Source organism: Engraulis encrasicolus, chromosome 7, assembly GCF_034702125.1.
Source record: "Engraulis encrasicolus isolate BLACKSEA-1 chromosome 7, IST_EnEncr_1.0, whole genome shotgun sequence".
In the NCBI taxonomy this organism is placed as follows: Eukaryota; Metazoa; Chordata; class Actinopteri; order Clupeiformes; family Engraulidae; genus Engraulis; species Engraulis encrasicolus.
This window is the reverse complement of record NC_085863.1, coordinates 34,193,143-34,216,533: the sequence shown is the minus strand read 5'-3', so window position 1 is coordinate 34,216,533 and position 23,391 is coordinate 34,193,143. Positions and strand designations below refer to the sequence as shown.

At 47.3% G+C, this 23,391-nt stretch overlaps 1 protein-coding gene across 1 annotated transcript in view; it reads left to right on the top strand.

Annotated features, from left to right (window-relative positions):
• The window catches only part of med13a (mediator complex subunit 13a), a 109,751-nt gene that overhangs the window by 67,248 nt on the left and 19,112 nt on the right, over positions 1–23,391 (top strand). The window contains exons 10-21 of the mRNA XM_063203291.1: positions 5,582–5,804; positions 8,587–8,617; positions 9,541–9,665; positions 11,076–11,172; positions 12,748–12,962; positions 13,559–13,758; positions 17,080–17,506; positions 17,845–18,175; positions 19,340–19,573; positions 20,999–21,166; positions 21,825–22,048; positions 23,068–23,257. Of these exons, the coding sequence (XP_063059361.1) occupies positions 5,582–5,804; positions 8,587–8,617; positions 9,541–9,665; positions 11,076–11,172; positions 12,748–12,962; positions 13,559–13,758; positions 17,080–17,506; positions 17,845–18,175; positions 19,340–19,573; positions 20,999–21,166; positions 21,825–22,048; positions 23,068–23,257 (2,465 nt within the window). The remainder of the gene's footprint in view (positions 1–5,581; positions 5,805–8,586; positions 8,618–9,540; positions 9,666–11,075; positions 11,173–12,747; positions 12,963–13,558; positions 13,759–17,079; positions 17,507–17,844; positions 18,176–19,339; positions 19,574–20,998; positions 21,167–21,824; positions 22,049–23,067; positions 23,258–23,391) is intronic.

The following is a 23,391-nucleotide window of genomic DNA, read 5'->3' as shown; positions in this document are numbered from 1 at the left end:
GGATCTGCACTCTATGGAAAAGTGGCAGTCCTGTGTAGTCTCTTCAGCTCATGAAGCTGCTTGGAGTGTGGCTGCTAGCCGGTTTCTAGCCAGACTGCTGGCTTTGCTACTTGTGCAGCCACCATGTCGTCAGTAATCTGCCCTGATTGGCAGTCATCTAGTTGACGTGAATTGAGTGTCCAGTCCACATGTTTGTGACGAAGTTCACTCACTGCTTCATGAAGCAGCTTTTTATGTCTTGGGAAGTCACATTAGATATTTCTGTCCACCTTTTTTGCCAAGCATTCAACCCCACCTTTCTAAGACCATGCAGATCTCATTGTGATCATGCAAATATCTGCGGAATTGCAAACACGACTATTAACTGCTGGGGGTGGGGTTGTGGCTTGACCTGGTAAACTGGATCACAGACTACCATCCCAGTTTGTCAGACTGGAGGACCTAACATCAGAGTGTGTGGCCGCTGACTGCTTTGTGCCCAGGACAAAGCCATCAGAAAGTGCCCCCAACTCAATACATTCAATGTAATGGAGACCGAATTCTGGCCCCATCTCTCCCTGGGCCAAGGACAATTGACCCCTTTGTCCCCTCCTGTCAGCTTCCCTGCTCTTGCTCCACAGGAAACCGCATTCCAAAGTAGCATTTACCCTATTCTGTACTCCACATAATTCATCTACAGCTCAGAGCACTTTGTTGGTGGGTGCCAGGCTAACCAGATACAGCAGAGCACCACTAAATCCAAGGGAGATGGGTTTGGTTTGAGTATTTCAGAAACACATACATTAGAGCACCTCTGAATGCACAGCATGTCGAACCTTGTGCTGATGTGCTACATTTGCAGAAAACCACACCAGATGCCTCTACAGTCAGCTAAGAACAGGAAAATGAGGCTATAACTCACATAGGCTCACTAACATTGGTCAATATAAGATTGGACAATTACACTTAGCTGCTGCTTTTTATCCAACACACATAGGCCTATTGGTGACAGTCCTTGGGGCAATGTGGGTTTAGGTGCCTTGCTCAAGGACACTTCAGTCATGAAGGTGTAGGGAGAGGGAAGGATGGGATTTGAACCTGCAACTTAGTGAACTTCAATCCAACTCCCTAACCATTACACCACGGATATGAAAACGTTTTTTTGGGTGACCATGAAATCCACAGTTAACCATGGTTTATTGAGCATGGTTTGTGACTATGGTTAAAACATAGACACAAACCATGCTGGGAAAAAACATGAAAACCATGAATAACCATTATCCATGGTTAGTCAGGAACCACAGTTTCATGGTTACCCCAAAAAAACATGCATGAGCCATTGTAATACTATGGTTCTATGGTACTTAGAGAAACCATGGTTACTTTACTAAAGTAAAACCATGGTCGATTTTCGTAAGGGCTTTAGCACCACTTGAACTATTCTGGAATGCCACAGCCTACCTGAGTATCGTTGAAGGCAGTTAAAGCAGTTCTGTAAGCGAAAGGGGGTCCGACATAGCACTAGCAAGGTGTACCTAATTAAGTGGTCGTAGAGTGTAAACCTCCAGAGATGACTACTTTTTTTTATTTTTTTTTTATTTTTTTTAAATCTCCAACGAAAGCTATTATTATTAGCAGTGATTCAATTATGTATGATTTGATAAGGCATGAATTGCCATATTACATCATTTTATTTTGACACATAAATAAAAATGACAAACTGAATGGTGTAACTATCAGGTTAAATGTTTATCTTAATTAATATGTAGTATATTCAAACCACTGTAGAAAGCTGGAATAACAGCCAGAAGTGAAACTTAGTTTTCTTTTTTTTCCCCTCAAATGGCATATTTACCAAAGAGAGTGATCCAACTAGCTATCGTACCAATATACAGATATATACTTCAGAGATACATACTGTAGCTCTCAGAAGAAAAAAAACAGGAAATTTACCAAGCCCCCACCCCCACCCCAACTGCTACCAGTGACCAGCAACCGCCCACCCAATTACACCTCCACCACACTGACGTCTATGACAGTTTGATCATTTAAAAATTGATCAAAAGTTAAAAAAAACAAAAAAAAACCACTCCGTTTCATTTCTTGGATCAGTATTGTATGGGAAAATATGCTCATTTGTGTGTATATGTGGTTTACCTCCAAACTCATCCCACATTCTGACACATTTTTATCATTTTCCGGGCTCCAGTCTAGAGCATTAAAGGGTTCAAAATGTAAACTTTGGGGTATTATTTCAGCTTAATACCAATTAAATAAGCAAATCCATACCTTATACTGTATATTGTCATACTGTAAATGAGAAATAAAGAGCAAGTGGTGAAAACGGATGCAATAAAACTTGAAAATATGACTGAATTTCTACACTTTTAAAGCCATTTTTGCAGTTTTTTGACCAAAAGCGCAGTTTAAATGTGGTCAAATGTCCAAAACAACCACTCAACTGTATTCACTGGGTCACTATTGTATGGACAAATGGGTTAATTTGTCTCTGTATGTAGTTTACTTCAGAAGTTATGGCCCCTTCTGCAACCTTTTTCCGGGTTCCAGTCTAGGACATTAAAGGGTTAAAAATGGTAAACTTTGGGTTATTATTTCAGCTTAATACCAATATAATAATCAAACCCAGACTATATACAGTATAATGCCATACTGTAAATGAGAAATGAAAAGCAAGTGGTGATAACGGACACAACTTGGAAATATTATTAAAAAAATGAACATTTCTACACATTTAAAGCCATTTTTGCGGTTTTTGACCAAAAATGGGGTTCAAATGTGGTCAAATGTCCAAAAATACCCATCAGTTGAATTCACTGGGTCAGTAATGTATGAAAAAATGTGTTCATTTGTCTCTGTATGTAGTTTACTTCAGAAGTTATGACCCATTATGCATCCTTTCCCCCCAATCTGCCTTTTACATAGGCCTTCTGTGCACCCAACTTTGACGGGGTGTCACGGAAATTCCCATTGGATTTGGCCGTGGATAAATTGTGAGGTGTGTCCAGACACCTGTAAGAACACATGGTAAAAAAATCTATTGGTAAGAAATTAGTTCACAGATTTCCCAAAATATCCATATCTTTCCCTAACTATTATGCAACAGGCAGGCGTCTTTTCCCATGTGGACATTATGGCTCGGTCGTCCTCTCTGTCTCACTATTCACCAGTGCTACGGTTACTTTGTTTACTGCGACTTTACAAAACGGAACTGTGTTTGGTGTGCAGTCCAGCACAGAATGTTGATGTCTCTGTGTGCCCATTTTTTTGTGGTTCGCGGCCAAGAGATTGGACATTAGGAGAATCAACACGCCCTGTTAGCATGCTCACTGTCCTGTTCCCCGCACTTAAAGCTGTAACAAAATGGCCAATAAACGTCTCTTCGCATGGAGAAAAAAAAACAAGATTGTTTGTTTTTAGCTGCCAAAGAAAAAGCTGAGCCAACTTCCATGCTGCACGTACCCTATTGTTTCCTGGAAGTGGGGAACGTTTTTTCTCCTTTTATTTTGACTAAGAAGGATTTTTTTCTTTTTACGCTGTGTTCACAAATCTGGTGCCAGTGCATCTTTCTCTGACCACACAAGGCGTGGAGGAGTTTGTGTTTTCTTGTCTGCCCGCCCGGCTCACCTCTGCTCCCAATCACACCACCTCCACTCTGGTCTCTGAAAGACACGGCCCTCCTCTCCTCTCCTCTCCTCTCCCCTGCTTTGCCCTCTTCTCACCTGTGCTCTCTCGTCTTGCTTTCCTTACCCCTCTGTGTTGTGTAGTGTCTGCCCTCCACTCTCCTCTCTTCTCCTCTTCCTTATTCCTCCTCCTCTTCTCTCCTCCTCTTTCCTCTCCTTTTTCTCTTCCGCTGTGTTTTGTTTCACCTGTCCTCCACTTCATCTTTTCCTCATCCTTACTCCCCTCTCCTCTCCCCAGTTCTCTTCTACTCTCTTCTCTTCATCTTTTCCTCATCCTTACTCCCCTCTCCTCTCCCCAGTTCTCTTCTACTCTCTTCTCCCCTCTCCACGCCTTACCCCACTGGGTGTTCTTTGGTTTTTGTCTTCCAGCCTCTCCTCTTATCTTCACCTCTGCCCCATCCTCTTCCTCTGCCTTTCTCCCTTCTTCTCACCCCTGCTCTCCTCTGCTCCTCTCCTTTCACTCCTCTCCTCTGTGTTTTGCTTGGTCTCTGGCCCCCAGTCTCCTCTCTTTACTTCACCTCTCCCCTCTCCGTTATCCCCTCTTCAGCTCTCCACCTCTTCCTCAGCCCCGCTCCTCCCCTCTCCACTTCTTCGCCTCTCCCCCCACCTCCTCTTTCCCCTGCTCCACCCTTTCTCCACCTCTTCCCCCCTCGTCCTCCCCTCCCTCTTCATCTTTTCCTCAGCCTTGCTGCTGTCCCCTGGTCTCCCCTCTTCACCTCCTCTTGTGCTCTTCCTCTCATCTGTTCTCCTCTCCCCTCTTCACCTCTGCCTCTGCCTCTTCCTCAGCTGTGCTCTGCACTTTCCCCTTCTTCACCTCTCCTCCCCCTCTTCTCTCCCCTCTTCACCTCTTCTCTCCCCTCTTCTCTCCCCTCTTCACCTCTTCTCTCCCCTCTTCACCTCTCCTCTTCACCTCTTCCTCAGCCCTGCTCTGCTCTCTTTCCCCCCTCCACCTCTTCACCTCTCCTCTCCCCCTCTTCTCCTCTCCTCTCCACCTCTTCCTCGGCCCCGCTGCGCTGTAATCCCGGGGCCAGACGGCTCTTTGAACGCCACACTAATCTCTGGCCAGTTTTACTTGCACAGTCACTGCTTATCAGGATCCCAGTCCTCAAGTTTGTGTGTGTGTGAGACAGTTGGTGTGTTTGTGTGTCTGTGTGTGTGTGCGCGCCTCTGTCTGCCTGTCTGCCTGTCTGCCTGTCTGTCTGTCTGTCTGTCTGTCTGTCTGTCTGTCTGTCTGTCTCTGTCTGTCTGTCTGTCTGTCTGTGTTGCTGTTTGTTTGTGCATGCCTGTGTGTACAGGCCAGGGGGGTGGGGGGTGTCTGGAGGTTGGTCACGCTTGGCCAGCCCGCCTCATCCCCTGGAGGTATTTGACACCTCTGTCCTGAGGGGAAAACAAATGCCAGGCCAGAGCTAGCAGGCTAGCCAGCAGGCCTGAGGGAGGTCATGTTGTTGTCTGCCCCATTTGCACCTACACGGGCATAAAGATACCAGACGTCGATCCTCAAGTCTTGTATTCAGGGGAAAGTCATGTCTTGTTACGCACTACTTGGTGATATGATATTTGAATGTACTACACTACGTGAATAAGTAGGCCATATATCTGGCTTTTTTTGTTACGTAACTGAAACATATTCTTTGGGAAATGATAAATTTATTAACCAGGCTAATTACCAGATCCACCTTCAATCATTCTTTGATGTAATATTCTGCATAGCAACTGCCATGGCTTTGAAACACCTGTATGCGTCCAATGTTTCTGTGTTTGTGTGTGTTTTCCTCTGACTGATGTGAGTGTGTGTGTTTGTGCGTTTTCCTCAAACTGATGCTTGTTTTGATGCTTGCTTGTAGTGTGTTTTCCCCTCAGACTAATTGTTTGTGTGTCCGTCCCCCCCCCGCTCTCCCCAGACTGATGGCCACGTCCAAGCGTGCGCTGAAGGTGTCGGAGGAGCGCGTGCAGATGTACGTCGCGAAGAGCAACAAGTACCTGGCGTCGGCCGGCCTCTCGGACGGCGACCTGGAGCCCGAGGTGGACCCCTACGCCTTCGAGGACGGCGACGTCAAGTTCTTCTTCCCCAACGAGCGCAAGGACAAGTCGGGCCGTGAGCGCGAGCCGGGCAAGAGGAACAAGGTGAGTAACACAAGCCTGGCGCACGCACGCACGCACGCACGCACGCACGCACGCACACACACACACACACACACACACACACACACACACACACACACACACACACACACACACACACACACACACACACACACACACACCCTAATGCCGCTCCAGCCTAGCTGCCATGTTTGCGGGCGTTAGCTGCTTAATTCATGGGGTCCCTAGTTGCTAATTTGCGCACGCTCTCTCGTGAGCTGAGTAAAAGCCTAAAGGCGGGTCACAAGTCTGGCACCTTATTTTGGCCACCACACTCACTCTGTCCCAGTTTAGCTGGCATCAGCATTTAGCTGCTCAATCCAGGGTGTCCCGACTCCCGAGTCACTTTTTCGCTGTTCTGCAGCTAGGTTCTCTCGTTCTCTCTCTCGTGCTTCTTCTTTTTTCACACACTGTCTTTTGCTTTCGCTCTCTCTCTCTCACACACATTTCTCATTCACAGTTTTTCACATCTCTCGTACTCTTGATCTCTTTTTTTCCCTCCACAATATCTTGGCCACCTGTTGCCACCTGTAGTTATCCAACTTTCTCTTCATTTTTTTTTAAACCAGATTTTAGTCAAACTGTATTATATGCCGATGAAGGCAGTGGGATATCCTTGGCTGAGGATGACTAATAGAAACACTCCTGTGATGAGACTTCTTCAGCTTTTTTTTTAAACTACTCATCCACACTTAACGGTGCACCTTTGCTCAACAGATATGGGGGGGCAAAGGCCTTTTTTTCTTTCAATGCCAGGTGCCGTGTCTGGCGTGTGTGGGCGTTTTTTTTTTCTTCTTCTACATTTCTACACACTACTTAATGGCTCACCAAGGCAGCCACTCTGAAAGTGCGCACCGGGCGTGCGTGAATACTGTTGACCTAGATGTGTGAAGCCGGGGACTTTGTACACGCATGGCGGTAAAAAGAGAAAGACACCCAGTCACAAAGACTTCTCAGCCACCATCAAGGCTAAAGGGTTACAGGCTGCTCAGTCGAGGAACGGATGTCACTTTCTATTTTCTTATGAGGAGAAGGAAAAAAATGTCTGCAGTGGCTGATCATTTGATTTTTAGACACCACAGACTTGCACCGTAATTGAGGCCTTGAGGCCACTCCGGTGCTCTGTAGCTGGCAAATGAGATGGTAGACAGCCAGTCCAGTGGCTGTTTATGCTTCTGTGACCTGTCCAGAACCAGTCTACTGTACATGCAGCAATGCTGAAATCCATTCCTGAAAGAGCGTGACTTGCGTAGCCCCAAGCCAGCACGTGTTTTCTTCCTGGGTATCTCATGTTCCAACTCTCAGATTCTCGTGGACTAGACACGGATCTTTGGGACACAAAATCTGGGTCGGTTTCCCAGATTTTTGGCAAAATTCCGTGCCCTAGTCACAGGAACTGTTTTCGGTGGTGGACTCGCGGAAGTGCTGAGGAATTCTGAGAGATCATGTTGCACCTGGAGTTTTTGTAATCGCCCTCCCCAATTCCCACTGCTTGAGTTTGATTTAAAGTTTACACTTTTCTCTTCTGCAACTAAAATCTAAAACCTCTTTTTGCTGAATAAAATGACCGTTATCACAGCTTGGGAGGCTGGTCAAGGCAGACTGTGGCTGTTAAGGGATGGGCTCGAGGGTGCTTTAACAATGCACACCCAAACGCTAAAGGGCTGCTGTAAGCCACAAGTGGAGCTAGGAGCAAATGTCACACAACAAATAAGTAGCGGTAGTATTCCTGTGTGACTGTAGACTTGTGTAAACCAGGTCTCTGGCTGTACACCAGCCCGATAATTGGCCTCTGAGCTGCACTACATCCAACAGCATGTTGCATTACATTCCACTTAATAGACCCTTTTACCCCAAACTACTTGTGATATTGGACATAAACAAGCGCGCAGAGAAAGATGGTAAGCAGATGCGTAACAAAGATGTGCTTTCTTTGTTATCTCTCTGCCGCTGCTGTTTCCTATGAAGACAGCATCATTAGTGCTTTTCTGCACTTGTCTTGTCTCTCTCCCTCACACTCCCCCCTTTTCTACTGCCTTCTACTGGAGCCCTGTATGGACAAACAGATTAAAATCCTCTCAAACTGATAATGCCCCCAGGCACAATGAAATCAATGGCTGGAACATGGCATTCCCTCTCACTGCTGTGTGTGTGTGTGCGTGCCTGCGTGTGTGTGTGTGGGCGCGTCCCCACGCCTCTGCATGTATCTGTATTGCGAGATTCAGAGACTGCAGTCTTCTTAATAAGACTGTTCTTCCCTCCCTCTGTTTGTCTGATGGCCTCTAATTGAAGGACCACTTGACTGTACGCCGGGTCTTGTTTTCCTCCAGCCCGTTTCGTAAGTGTGCTGATGATACAGATGGGACGGATCGTTTTTACATCCCAAAACACTAACAGAGCGGACTGGTTTTAGTTCATTTTGTCCTTTTTTATGAATAAAGATTAACAAAGCGAAGCACTGATGTGCTTTTGAAAGCTTGATGGAGACTTGAACTCAACAATTCTGTTTAATGTATGGTTATGCATTGATTAATAAGGTATCAGGGAGTTTTTCGACCAAAGCATTTGATGGGGAAAAAAAGTGTTCATTTCATTTTACAAGGTTGCTCTAGCCAGCCTTTTTAAAATGACAAAAATATCTGATGGATTGTGAGTTTTGTTTGTACTTTTTGTGCATTCCTTCCTTTGGGTATTGCTGTGTTTGTACATGCAAGCGGACAAGAGCTAATCACTTGATCTTTTGCTTTCTTTTTTTCTCTCTCAGGGAGAAGACGGTGGAGCTGGACCCTCAGATGGTGAGAACCTACATTCTTTCTCTTTTCCAAAAAAAGAAAGGGAAAAAGAGACATTCTCCTGGGTATTTTGTCTGCAAAATATCCTGGAGTGCTTGTGCTTTTCCTACATGAAGGAAAAAAAAACACGCCTCACAACTCAAGAACTGTACACTCTCTCATCTCTTGGACTTCAGGGGGCTTATCTTAAAACACTCTTCATTGAGATTCAGTATTACACACACGAGAGAAGAGAGAGAGCAGAGGGGTTGAGGGGGAAGAGGTCAGGGCAGCCATCCCACTATTGTCAAGCGCTAGCTAGCGTGCTGCTAAGCACTTAATGAAAAGCTGTTTGTTTTCAAATGCCGATCATCTTTTGTGGCAGCCTGTGGACTACGTATGTGAGGGATGTTCTCGTTGAAAGAGCCAGGGCTTGGAAAGCGCAACGCTTCTCCCCCCGTGCGTGTGTGCCTGATATACTAGTCAGCCCTTTTCATTGCTTAATACTTGAGCACGCCTGGGATTACTTTGTCCAGTGATCGCGATCTCCTGGCAGGGGTAGAGAAGAGAGTGTGCTATTAAGGAGAGGATGTAAAAGCATTTTGGTTGGCTTAGGCTCTCACAGAATCTGCGCTCATTAGCTTCTGTAAACATCTGTGTTAGTTGTAAGGAATTTAATCCAAGTGTGTGTGTGCGCTTCTGTGATGGCTAGCGTGTTAATTTGATTGTTTTAATGCTTGCGTGTGTGTGTGCGTGTGTCTACGTTCATGTGACGTCAAGCTTGTTAATTTGAGTGTTTTAATGCTTGTGTATGTGCGAGCGTGCGTGCGCGATGGTCAGCGTGTTAATTTGAGTGTATGCTTCAAGTGGTGTGTGTGTTTCAGCAGGCCAGTGTGTTAATATAAGTGTGTGTTAATGCTTCCTCTTCTTCTCTGTGTGTGTTTCAGATGGTCAGCGTGCCGCTCCCCCCGGCCGCACTGCCCCGGCCAGCCTGATCCACGAAAACGACCTGGCGGTCTCCATGAACGATCTGGACAACCTCTTCAACTCGGACGAGGACGAGCTCGGCACGGTCAGAACGTCCTCCACTCTCATCCATCCCATGCTCCTCTATACCACATTCCACAGCTTCCCAATCCACTAGCATGGCAATAGCATTTAGGGTCACATGATCATACACACTCGTACACAGCTTTCATTCAGTTTGCTTGAATTATAATAATAACCTTTCATGGAAACACATAGGAGGCTGTTAGCATTAACCTCCCTACAGTGAAGCCAGAAGATATAACCCAGAGTGGGGTTAAAAATTGGAAGTTTGCAGGTTCGAATGCAAATGCATCCATGGCTGAAGTGTCCCTGAGTACGCCACTTAATGCCACATTGCTCCCTCAACTGTAAACAATACCCTTTACCTAAATGACAAGTAAGTCTGCTTGGATGAAAGGGTGTATTAGCCTATAATGTAAAAGCATTCCTATACAGGGTTGGGGAACCTACAGTATGTCTCGAGGTCCGTTCACAGCCCTTGAAGCAGTCTTATCTGACCCCCGATATATCATTTTAATGTCATGCAGCTCCACATGAAATATGACGTTTTGTAAAGGAATCTAGAAATTACATTTGCAATACAATTTTATTTCGGGGGACCTAGTAAAGGTTGGGGTATGTCGTAAAGGTAGTCGTCTTCAATATAGGCCAAAGCCGCAGGGGGAAATCCTGGTTTGTGTTCATAGTACGGCCCTTGGAGGACTTTTACGGCCCTTGGAGGAATTTGAAGTGGCCCTTCCAATGAAAACGGTTCCCCACCCCTGCAATAATATAATATAATGAAAACGGTCCCCCTGCTATCATATAGTGCATTCCTGCACAGTTCTATACCTGAGCCACAGTGGGCATGTTGTGTTGTGTGCGATGTGCATAGCTGTTCTCTCCTCCTCCACCAGGGCTGTCCTTGCCCTGTGCTGCCAGGCTGGCATGAATGGGCCTCTTGCCTTGGCAGGGCTGGCATGAGTAGGGGCTTTAGCAGAAGAGGTTGGCTCTCCTCTCTGGTTGTAGGCAGGGGGTGTGAGAGTGGGGAAGGGGGGCAGTTTAAAAGGGGCCAGTGCAGCGTCAGTGTGGAGGAGTGACTGTGATGTGAGGGGCTCCCCTTCTCAGATCAAGCTCCCGTTTTAATCCATCCAAAAAGGGCTTCTCATTAAATGCCATGCCTTGGCAGCTTGCTTGTGGGGGATTTTTTTTGTAAACTGTCCTTAATTCCTCTGTACCCCCCATACGCACGCGCACACACAATTACACGAACACCCTACCCACTACCACCATGCACGTCTAACAGTTTCCGGTCATTTTTTTCTCTCTCCCCCTTTTTTCATGCCTCTTGCGGCCCTTAAAAGTATAATTAATTGCTTTTTTCCCTCCCCACTACAAATGGGCTTTGTGTGGTGCGATTTCATTTGATGTGTGTGCATGTTCTCTTCTGCAGCCGGGTGCCAGACAACGCAGCGGCCTCAACGGGACCGACGACAAGTTTGGCGCCAAGGAGCCCAAACCGGCCACACTAGACCCTGTGCCCTGCATCAGTAAGTCTTCGCGTTCTTTTCTTTTTTCCTTTTTTCCCTTTTCTATTTCTTTTCGTCTTTCTTTTCTTTCTTTTCTTTCTTTATTTCGTCTCTCCTTTTGTTTTTCATGGTCTTTTTCCCTTTCCGTCATCTGCCTTACTCTCCATCTGTCACTCTTTCTTTCTTTCTTTCTTTCTTTCTTTCTTTCTTTCTTTCTTTCTTTCTTTCTTTCTTTCTTTCTTTCTTTCTTTCTTTCTTTCTTTCTTTCTGTCTTTCTTTCTTTCTTTCTTCTCTGGTTCTTTTCTCTCTCATCCTGTCTATCTGCCTCTTATTCGTCTTCTGTCATTTGCTTTGTTCTCCATCTCTGTCACTTCTTCTCCTTCTTGAGCTCCATCTCATCATTCACTTTCTCTCCCTCTTCCTCTCCTCTTGTCTCTCACAATCTCTCCCGCTCTCTCTTTTTTTAAATTTTTATAAATCTTCCATTATTTTTAATAACTCTGCGCGCGAGTCCTTTATGATCACTCTCACCAGGGAAAACAGATTACACAGTACAATGGAGCTCTTCCCTCTGTGCCCTTCGCAGCCTCGTTAATTATTTCAAAACAAACTTTGAGCTGCTCTTTTAAAAGGGGAGTTCTCTGAAGCAAGGCTGCGCTAAGTACATGCAGCAACCTTGTCCCCACACAGCCTCTCACGCTCTCTTTGCCCTCTCTCTTCCCCCTCTCTCTCTCCCCTCTCTCTATATATATTCCCCTTCTCTCTCTCTTTCCCCTCTCTTTTTCTCTCCCTCCCTCCCTCTTCCTCTATTCCCCTTCTCTCTCTTTCCCCCTCTCTCATTCTCTCCTGGTCCCCTATGACGAGCCGCCCAAAAGCATGTGTGCCCTAACGAGCGACGTATTAAAAAGAGTGTTGGCATTGCGGAGTTTGACTTTCACTCGTAAACAATTACACTAATGGAGTCATATATCTTTGCGGTGCATGCATGTATGGAGAACCTGCTTCTCAAAAAAAAAGTACATTCTGGCAAATCTGATCGGATGCATGCGTGTGTCTAGGTTAGGGTTGATTATACACAAAGCACCTTGAACATATAATGTACTTTGGCACTGTGCATGCGGCTGCAGTGTAACATATTGTAATTGAGAAGCTTATGTCAGTTGCAGGATATGCAGGTTCAATTGATTGACCGCTGATAAATGTAACATTGGTCAGCAGGCGTCAGGTCATGGACTCTAGGGGGACAATGGATAAGGAATAACTACAAGTTTATGCAAGGGCATGGGGAGTTCACAGAATATTTTATCAAGAATGATGCTGGCTACCACAAAATGACAAGTGTCAAGTTGGCTGTGTTTACATTCTCCTAATTTAAATGTTCTCCCTCCCATCTTTTTGTCTGCCCTTCATCTTTTTTTCTTTCCTCTTTTCTTTCTTTCTCTCTTTCTTTCTTTCTTTCTTTCTTTCTTTCTTTCTTTCTTTCTTTCTTTCTTTCTTTCTTTCTTTCTTTCTTTCTTTCTTTCTTTCTTTCTTTCTTTCTTTCTTTCCTTCTCCCTTTCTTTCCTTCTTCCTCCCTCCCCTTCCCTCCCTCCCCAGGCTCTGCCGACCTGCACCAGATGTTCCCGACGCCCCCCTCCCTGGAGCAGCACATCATGGGCTTCTCCCCCATGAACATGAGCAGTAAGGACCCGTACGGTGGCATGGACCCCGGCGCCGGCATGACCTCGCTGGACGGGGCCGCCGCCCTCGGGGGCCAGTTCAAGATGGAGGTGGAGGAGAGCTTCTGCAGCCCCAAGCCCTCCGAGATCAAGGTAAGCTCAAAGGTCAAGCTCAAAGGCTTGGGAGTGCTGCACATCCAAGTCACACCGGATCTGGGCTCCATTTCTGGAAAGCGTAGTTGTTAGCAGTGAGCAACTTCGGTAGTTGCCAGTGGGAAACTGCATTGCAGCCAACAAAGTAGCTAACATAGTTAGCAACCTCGCTTTCCAGAAATGCACCCCTGAGTTGTGCTTCTTAGAAAGAATAGCTGTTAACTAGTTAGCAACTTGTGCAGTCCCAATGCAAAATTGCACTGCAAACTGCAAAGTAGTTAAGTCAAGTCAGCTTTTATTGTCACTTTCTTCATATGCACAGATGTAATCGCCTTTTGCCTTTTTGCCTGTCTGGCTCTCTCTCCCTTCTCCCCATCCTTCGCTCTCTCGCTCGCTCTCACTCTCTCTCCCTCTCTCCGTCTCTCCCTCTCTCCCTCTCTCCCTCTCTCCGTCTCTCCCTCTCCATCTCTCCCTCTCTCCGTCTCTATCTCTCTCTCTGTCTCTCTGTCTCTCTGTCTCTCTCTCTCTCTCACTCTCTCTCTCTCTCTCTCTCTCTCTCTCTCTCTCTCTCTCTCTCCCCCCCCCATCTCCTGCAGGACTTCTCCTTCGTCTACAAGCCGGAGTTGTGCCAGGCGTTTGTGGGCTGCTCCATGTTTGCGCCGCTCAAGGCGCTCCCCAGCCAGTGCCTGCCGCCCATCAAGCTGCCTGACGAGTGCATCTACCGCCCCAGCTGGACCGTGGGCAAGCTGGAGATGCTCAACCCCATGCCCCCCATGACCTTCCTCACCAAGGATGGGTAAGACGGCACGGGCATGCTTCAGCTGTGTGTGTGTGTGTGTGTGCGTGCGTGCGTGCGTGCGTGCGTGCGTGCGTGCGTGCGTGCGTGCGTGGTTATGAGTTTGGAATGCTGTGTCAACAATCAAGAGCTTTTATTGTCATTGACATTAATTTTGACAGCGAAATTGTGTTTGGAATGCACCATACACGTACTCCGGCCCGCTGCGTCTATGCGTCCCTCGAATGCTTGACAAACAGACACCACTCCCATCATTTCTTGTGAATCTCTTGCCCAGTTCATTTTGTGGCCACCCCCCTTTTAGCCTGGCACAGTCTCATCCCCGGAGATATGCCCTCCGTTTGGTACTTGCTCTTTGTTACTCCGCCAAGTCAAAAGCAGTTAGCCACAGTATTCCACAGCTCTCAAAATATAGAGCTGGATTGGCTAGGTGATGATGCCTAAATATTCTGTATTTTTTATCTCCTGGAGTAGACGTGGAGAGTTTTCTAGATCATAATTTTGATTGAAAGTGCTCGTTACTGGTTTTTTTAGGACTTCAGTTGCCAGACACTAAACTTATGCCCTCCTCATCAAACGGGCAATTAATTATCATTGAAGCAGTTTCCTAGCTGGCGTGCTCACAGGCAGCGCAGCGATTGGCTGTTTAGTGATTCTGCAAAGTCACCCAGTTTTTAAAAAAAGGTGCGGGGGAAACCAGCCGTTTTCAGTGAAACGGCCCTTTTCAATGGCACTTTCCAACCCCTTTTCAAATGCCCGACACAACCGGGCACAACAACAGGGGTGTGAGCCTTTCAGACAGAGAAGGGGGGAAAAAGCAAATAAATAGTTCACATAAACGAGAAGTAACCAAAGTTGCCCCTCCTTGCCCAGTAAGTCTTGAGTAGTGAGCAGTGGGAAGGAGAGGTAGCTAGGGGGTGGTGGGGGGTAGAGGAGGGGTGGTCTGCACGAGTGGCTTTGGCACTCTGTGTGAAAGTGGTGCTAAGCCGGGCAGTAAAATCTCGGACTGTTAAAGTCAAAGGCAAAGATCCCTTTATAAGCCGGTCGGACCTCTTTTATAACCTACAGCTGGCTCCCCTCGCCTGCCTCGCAGTCACCGCTTCAAACAGCCACAGCCCCCAGGAACCCTGGCTGTGTTTAAAGGCCACCGGGAAAACACTACACTACATACACACACACCAACAACACACACACACCAACAACACACACACACCAACAACACACACACACCAACAACACACACACACACACACACACACACACACACACACACACACACAAAATCTGTGGGACAAGCTGTGCTTTCACTTCCCCCAGCTGCCTGCCTGCCGCCTGCCTGTCCAAAAATAGCGCTTTCCTCATGGAGACTGCGCCGGCTCGGGCTCGGGCACGCCACCCACCCACCACCACCACCCCCTTTAAACCACACCACACCGCGGCCTCTTGTCTCTCTGCGTCTCCCTCCTGCCTCCGGATCCTCTCTCTATTCCTCTCCCCCCCCTCACACTCCCCTTTCCTCCCTCCCTAACCCCTCTCCGCCCACCCTTCCTGTGTTTACATGTTTATAGCCCCTGGTCTGGTCCACTCCGCTCTCTGCACTTATGAAACCTTCCGCCACCAAAACAGGGATTTTTTTTTAAATACCTCCCCCTTCTCCTTATCTATTCAGTTGACATGCATTACAGGTATTCGTATCTACCCAGCTCCATTTGCTGTGGTAATGTATGAAAGAAGTAAGGGGGAAGCAGACATGGGAATGTGGGTTGGTGGATGGAACACAGGAGGAGAGGCGATGAGCATGTGACCGTGTGTGGTGAGGGGAACAGCCTCCAGTTGTTTGTTTACTTTTCTGAGAGTCCAGGGCCTCCACAGATGCATTGTCAAGCCGTTTTTTTAAATTTATTATGAGGCTGCTGCTACTGCTTTTACGCCCTGCCAGGGCAGTAAATGATCAGCACTCGCCATTACCCAGCGACCTCCACATGCTTGGCTGTCCAGGGGCGCTTTTCTAGCTCAGGCTTTCCAGCTCAGTCCAATTCATTTTGTTGTATGTCAACAGCACTACTAAACAATGCGCGAAAACCACCACCACTCTTTCAAGCCTCAGAGCCCAAACCCAAGTGAAGCCAGCCCTCTCGCAAGCAATGTTACCCCTCAGCCAGGCTTGTTTTTGGGTTTTTTTCTCGTCTGTGATGCAGACGCTGGCAACATGTTTACGAGCTGGGTGGAAGTGTGCTTGGCACGGGGGATCCCTGTTTTGTTTGGAAATGACTTGACTGGTTTTCGAAGGTAATGAAGAGCTACCGTGGAAGAGGAAAAGCTCCTGTGAAATAAACGTCTGCCTTCAGGGTAGTTGGACAAAGGGGTAATTAGGATTCTCAAGGAGCAGCAATCGTGATTGTGAAAAATATTTTTTTTTTGACGGTGGAATTCTCCAAGCTTGTTTTTGAGCGTTTGTCAACAGGAGCTAGGAGGCTCGGTCCAAGAAGCGTTGCTATGCGAATACATTATCGGCTTTATTTTTGTAGCGTCGTAGAAACTGCAAACACCGGGCGGCAAAACATGATGTGTGCATTGCATCATTTGACAAGCTGTTGCTTTGTTTAGCTTCTTCCTGTGTTTTCTCTGTTCGCCTGTTGCCGTGGCCCCGTCTCTCTCTCTCTCTCTCTCTCTCTCTCTCTCTCTCTCTCTCTCTCTCTCTCTCTCTCTCTCTCTCTCTCTCTGTCTCCCTGTCTCCCCCCCCCTCGTGTGTCCCTGTAGTGAGCGGATCAAATCAAGTCGCATTTATTTATAAAGCACTTAAAAAGCAACAATGACAGCTGACAAGTGCTATTCAAGCATCTCAGTAAATAAGATGATAATAATAAAATAAATCAATAAAATACAAAATTATACGATAATGATCATTGTAATGATTCTAATGATGACAATGAAAGGCAATATTAAAAATATTAGATGATAAATCTAAATCATAAAATGGAAAAGGAGGTGTGACTGCGTAAATGAAAGGTTCATGCTTGTGGAAGCGTAGTGTAACTCTAAAAAAAATAAAATCTTAAACTACAGAACTACAACTTCTGAATGTCAAGCATTATGAGAGGTAGTATATCTGTAAACAGTATTTATTATTATTTATTTATTTATTTATTGATTGATTGATTTATTGTGGTTTTACCATACCTGCTTTGGGCATGAAAGGCCCAATGGACATTGTTTATTTAATGTCCTTAATGTATTTAATGTCTGCTTCTTCCTCTGTTTAATTTTGCCACTCTGTAGTGTCTAACCTTCTCCTCCACTATCTTATGTCCCCCCCTGCAGTAACATCCCAAGCGTTGGCAGTGCCATGGACCAGGACTACATGCAGACGTACACGCCACAGACCCACACGCCGCTCATGCCCAACAGCGCGCCGCCCAGCAACAGCGCCACCACGGGCATCCTGCCCTCGCCGGCAACGCCACGCTTCTCTGCGCCCACGCCGCGGACGCCCCGGACCCCGCGCACGCCCCGCGGCCCAGCCAGTGTGCAGGGCTCGCTCAAGTACGACAACTCGGACCTGTACTCGCCCGCCTCCACCCCCTCCACCTGCCGGCCCCTCAACTCGGTGGAGCCGGCCACCGTGCCGTCCATCCCCGAGGCCCACAGCCTCTACGTCACGCTCATCCTCTCCGAGTCCGTCATGAACCTCTTCCGCGACTGCAGCTTCGACAGCTGCTGCATCTGCGTCTGCAACATGAACATCAAGGTGAGCAATGGCGTGTGCGTGTGCGTGTCCATTTTTGGTGTGTGTGTGTGGTTTTAAGTGTCAAAATATTGTCAACATTAAAGTGTCCTATGGTGATGAGCGATTGCAGGTTGAGAGAAATGCTTTGCGTGTTGTGTATGCTTTCTCATTTTTCCTTTTTGCTATACGACTTCCCTGTTCTGTACTATGGGGCTCTTTCCTATAAGCTTTTAGTGAGCTTCATGCTGATGAAGCTTTTTCGTCCCATTTGAAGGACAACTGTGCAAAGAAATAAATTGATTTCATCCATTCTTTCCTTCATTCTTTCATTAATTCCTTTCTCCCTTCGCTCCTTCTAGGGTGGGGACGTGGGCGTGTACATCTCCGACCCCAACATGGAGGCGCAGTACCCGTGCGGCTGCGGCTTCAGCGCCGTGGTCAACCGGCGATACGGCAACGGCTCGGGCCTCTTCCTGGAGGACGAGCTGGACATCATCGGGCGCGGCTCGGACATGGGCCGCGAGGCCGAGAAGCGCTTCGAGCACCTGCGCAACTCCTCGCTGGAGCGCACGGCCGGCTTCGGGAGCGGCAAGGAGCGCGGCGTGCCCGACGAGCTGATCCTGCTACTGCAGGACCAGTGCACCAACCCCTTCTCACCCATCGCCGCCCTGGACACCGAGGGTGCCACAGGTCCGCAAATGTTTTACAACACGATCCTATACAATACAATACAACTACAGCTTAGATTGGGCCTAAAAAGTCAAACCCGACCCTATCCGAGCCCGGCCCGGCACATTAATTGTAATTATGAGCCCGAGACCGCTTTAAGCCCAACCATTTCTTAATATGTAGGCCGTTATAGCTGACGTTTTCAACTACAATTTTGAACGGTTTGAAGTGAACCATGGAAATTTGTTAACATTTATCTTGGTAAACAATGCAACCAGTAGCCTAAATGTGTGTTTGAAAGCATCCAGGTAAATCAAAAACAATAGGCCAACAATAAACGGAACATTAGGCCAATATGTTGATAGTCTGTTTTTACTCGTCTTCATGCTTTAAACTGATCTCAAACTCTAAACTCTAAATCTCAAAATACAACACATGTTCATATAGCAGTCTCTCAACTCTTAAGTTGACTCAAAGTGCTTTCAAATTAGAGATGCACCGGATCCTGATTTTTAGGATCCTGCCGGATACCGGATCCACTGCTTAAGATCCTGCCGGATCCGGAACCGGATACCGGATCCTACAAAAGGGTTGAAACATATAGTCTACTCGCACACGTGGGCCCTTTTTATTACGTTGGCTCAAACTATTTTTTAGACTCATTGGCTTATTGCTTCCAAAGGGCTTTCACTCCATGCAGCGATTGGGGTTGTGAAAGACTGACTGAAAAGCCTAGGCTAGAGATGCACCAGACCCTGATTTTTATGTAACCTGCCAGATACCGGATCCACTGCTTAAGATCCTGCCGGATCCGGATCCTGTGAAAAACCCTATTATCCTGCCGGATCCGGAACTTGAACCAGATCCGGTGCATCTCTATTTCAAATACACTTACACACATACAGCTCCTGTGCAAAAAAATGTGAATATAATGAGTTTTTTATATCCACAATTCCATCAATAATGCTTTTATAGATTATAGATTCATGGCCCACATTTTCAACTATTCCAATAATTTGCCTGCTTATTCTTGCATATTTTGAGCTCCAAAAAAACCTCATAGAAGCCACATAGAACCACATAGAAGTTACTGGTCTGGGCGCCGAGTGGTAGCTACTGGTAAGAAGGCAGTGCCTGCCTACCACAGGTTTTGGATGTAGCCACTGACTTTCCTCTACTCTACAGGTGGAAGTGTCAATTGCAGCGGAAGTGGAGGAGCATCAGGGGGGTCGGGTCCTGCCCTGCTGGGCGCCATGCCCTCAGCGCCCCCCTGCGTGCGCGTGGAGGAGCGGGACTACCGCAGCGACTGCTACATGGCCCTGGAGCACGGCCGGCAGTTCATGGACAACATGTCCGGCGGCAAGGTGGACGAGACGCAGGTCAAGAGCACCTGCCTGCACCACTGGGCCAAGCAGAGTGGTGAGGACGCACGGCACACACATTATATTAACACTGAATTCACGCTGCACACACACTGTGTTCACAAATTCAACTTTAAATGTAAGCCTTTTTAACTTTTAAAGCCATTGAGATGAGGCGTGATGTTTTTGATGGGGTCCTTAATTACAACCATAACAGGCACGTGCTATTACATGCATGCACAAACGCACGTGCATTAACAATGGCATTAGCAGAAGCGATGGGTGTTTCATGACTTAATCATTCACTTAGAATAATGCGTTTACTGGTACACTGCATTCACTTGTGCATAGGACAGCCCTTGTGAGTGGTTAAATCCTGCACGTTCTACTTTTTGTCCCGGGAGCAAGACCAAATTAGTATGGACAAGTAACGGAAAAGACGATGAAGCGTCCCCCAAAATGTTGTTCCAAAGCTTCATGTTAAAAAAAAAAAAATCCTAGTCGAAGTGGACTTTTTCCTTCACATGAAAGACATTTCAGCGCTGAAGCGATGGCTATTTCATTGCTTAGCAACCCTCCCTAGTAGTATGCCCATAGGGAACCACGTATGGAGAAAAAACACCCTCACAAGCCAGTGTGTTAAATGTAAACAAGGAAATGCTTTGAATATGACCACATTATTGATTATTGAATATTGATGAAAGATGCATCAGAGCAGGTTATGTCATCGGTCAATGAGACACCATGTGACCTCATGTTCTTCAGGTCAACACTGAACGGAACATTTTGATGCAATGCAGATGGTCATACAGTAGCAGAGAGAGAGAGAGCATAAGCCCATTATGTGTGCTGTCCTTGTTTTCTAATTGGGCTTACAGACAATTATATAGGGGGAATCTAATAAATGTAGGTCACTGATGTTACACAACTTTGGCCCTGATGGTTGGACGTTGTCGCATTCTTCATCACTGAAGCATGAAAACCACCAGATCCTAAAAACGGAACAGTATTTAACTGTTTGACCGTGATGTCGTGTTGCTTGGCAACATTGCTCAGAAAGCGGGTTGTTGCATCACCCCTTTGCAACTCATTCTCTCCGCTCATTATGCTGATTGACTTCTCATTGCTGTAGCATTGATTTTGAACTGCACTCGCAGGGGCAGGCAGCTAGCTTTTCTAAATATTGCTTTAACAATTATTTCCTGTCTTTTTTGTCTTCCTTCTTTTTCTTTTTTTATGCTCTCTTGCTCTGTCTGGATTTTTCTCTGTCTCCGTCTTTCTCTCTCTCCCTCTTACTTTCTTTGCCCCCTCCTCCCTCTCCCTCTCCCTTCCTCCCTCCCTCTGTCTCTGTCTCTGTCTCTCTCTCTCTCTCTCTCTCTCCCTCTCTCTCTCCCTCTCTCCCTTTCTCTGTCTGTCTGTCTCTCTCTCCTCCCTCCCTCCTCCTCTCTCTCTCTCTTTCTTTTTCCCTCTCTCTCCTCCTCAGCGGTGGATGTGAGTGCGCTGTGTTCTCAGGATGTGTTGCGGGTGCTGCTCTCGCTGCAGCCGGTGCTGCAGGACGCCATCCAGAAGAAGAGGACGCTGCGCTCCTGGGGGGTGCAGGGCCCGCTCACCTGGCAACAGTTCCACAAGATGGCCGGAAGGGGCTCTTATGGTGAGACGTGCACCCTAATAACACACACGCACACACACACACACACACACACACACACACACCATAAGGGGATGCGCGTATACACACACACGCAAACACACACACACCATAAGGGGATGCACATACACGCAAACACGTGTGCAAGAAGAGCCATCAGAAGCATGTGTCTGACGAGGACGAAAATCGTTAGAAGAAAAGACCTGCTCTGGTGTTGTCAAATGGCGCATCTGTTGATCCTGCTACTCAACTTTTTCTGGCCAGAAAGAATTTGGCTTGAGCATAGGTTGATGAAAACAGGGCCCTTCATTTCTGGATGACTGGGCCAGAACTTGCCTATGAAAATCTTTTCACCTTTCTTCTGTTTTAGTTATCAAACGGGTATTAAACGCATCCTTTAACAATCCTCTCTCTCTCTCTCTCCTCTCCTCCCTCCTTCCCCATCCCCTGTACCCAATTCTCTCCTCTCCTCTCTTTACATCTCCTCTCCCTTGTCCCCTCTCTCTCTTTCTCTCTTTCTCTTTCTCTCTTTCTCTTTCTCGCTCTCTTTCTCTATCTCTCTCTCTCTCTTTCGCTCTCGCTCTCTCTCTCTCTGTCTCTGTCTCCCCCCCTCTCTCTCTCTCTCCCCCCTCCCTCTCCTTCTCCTCTCTCCTCTCCACAGGCACGGATGAGTCTCCGGAGCCGCTGCCCATCCCCACCTTCCTGGTGGGCTACGAGTATGACTTTGTGGTGCTGTCCCCGTTCGGGCTGCCCTACTGGGAGAAGCTGCTGCTGGACCCCTTTGGTTCGCAGCGCGACGTGGGCTACCTGGTGGTGTGCCCCGACTCGGACGCTCTGCTCAGCGGAGCCAAGAGCTTCTTCAAGGAGCTGACGGCAGTTTACGAGGTGTGTGTGTGTGCACGTGTGTGTGTCGCGAGTGCGTGGGTGTGTAAGTGTGTGGGCATACCTGGTAGTGTGTCCTGAATCTGATGCCCTGCTAAGTGGCACGAAGAGCTTCTTCGAGAAGCTGGCTGGGTGTGTGCGTGAGAGCGCATGCATTTCTGTCTCCTTGTGTGTGTTTGTGCTGGAGGAGCCTAGAGCATCAGCAAGCTTGCTGTGCTTATGTGCTTTTGCATTCAGCTCCTGTAGTACACACTGCATTTCACGCTCAATCAGATTGCAATATTACAAGATTACAGGGCGCATTCATTGCAAAGCGGACAATCGATGTGTGATCATGAATCCCTACATACACCTTGTGAATATTTTTCGCACTGATGTTGTAATATGCCATAAGATCAAGGAGGGGAGATCCATTGACCCGTCAGTATTATATCAGTGAGGTCAGTTGACCTCATTTTGTTGCCACATAACACACTGAGCTCTGCAGCTGTTATGCAATCAGTGTGTTTTTTTTCTCTCTCTCCTTCATGCTGGGCAGTGAGTGTATGTATGTAAAATATATTCACATAGTGACAGAGAGAGGCCTACTGATCATAAGCATTAAAGCTGTTTCTGCTACTTAACATGAATAATGAATGGACAGAACGGGGCAGAGTTCCTCACTGAATATGCCCTGTGCTGTACTGTACTGACTGCCATCTCTCATTGGTTCACTGTTTATCGCTTTCTCTCTCTCTCTCTCTCTCTCATTTTCTCTCTCTCTCTCTCTCTCACTCTCTCTCTCTCTCTCTCTCTCTCTCTCTCTCTCTCTCTCTCTCTCTCTCTCTCTCTCTCCCTCCCCTCCATATCTCTCTCTCTCCCCTGCTTTCTCCCCCTCTCCTGCCTCACCTCTCTCCATCTCTCTTGCTCTTCCTGTCTCCCTCCCTCTCCCTCTCTCTCTCTCTCTCTCTCTCTCTCTCTCTCTCTCTCTCTCTCCCTGTTCTCTCTCTCCCTGCTCTTCATCCCTCCCTTTCCTCCTCCAGTCGTGTCGTCTGGGCCAGCACCGGCCCATCTCCAAGCTGCACGCCGACGGCATCGTGCGTGTGGGCAGTGCTGCGGCCAAGAAGCTGTCGGACCAGCCGGTCAACGACTGGTTCCTGCGGGCCGCCAGCAGCAACAACGACTCCTTCGCCAAGCTCAAGCTCTTCGCCCAAGTCTGCCGGCACGATCTCGGTACGTCACTAGCAGGGCTCTAAATTAACACCCGCAAATGCGCGTGAATATTCATTTTGGCTAGTAGAGAAAATTATCTATGCACCAATTTGGCTGGTAGCGCCCGACTGGAATAAATTATGAACGTCTAAACC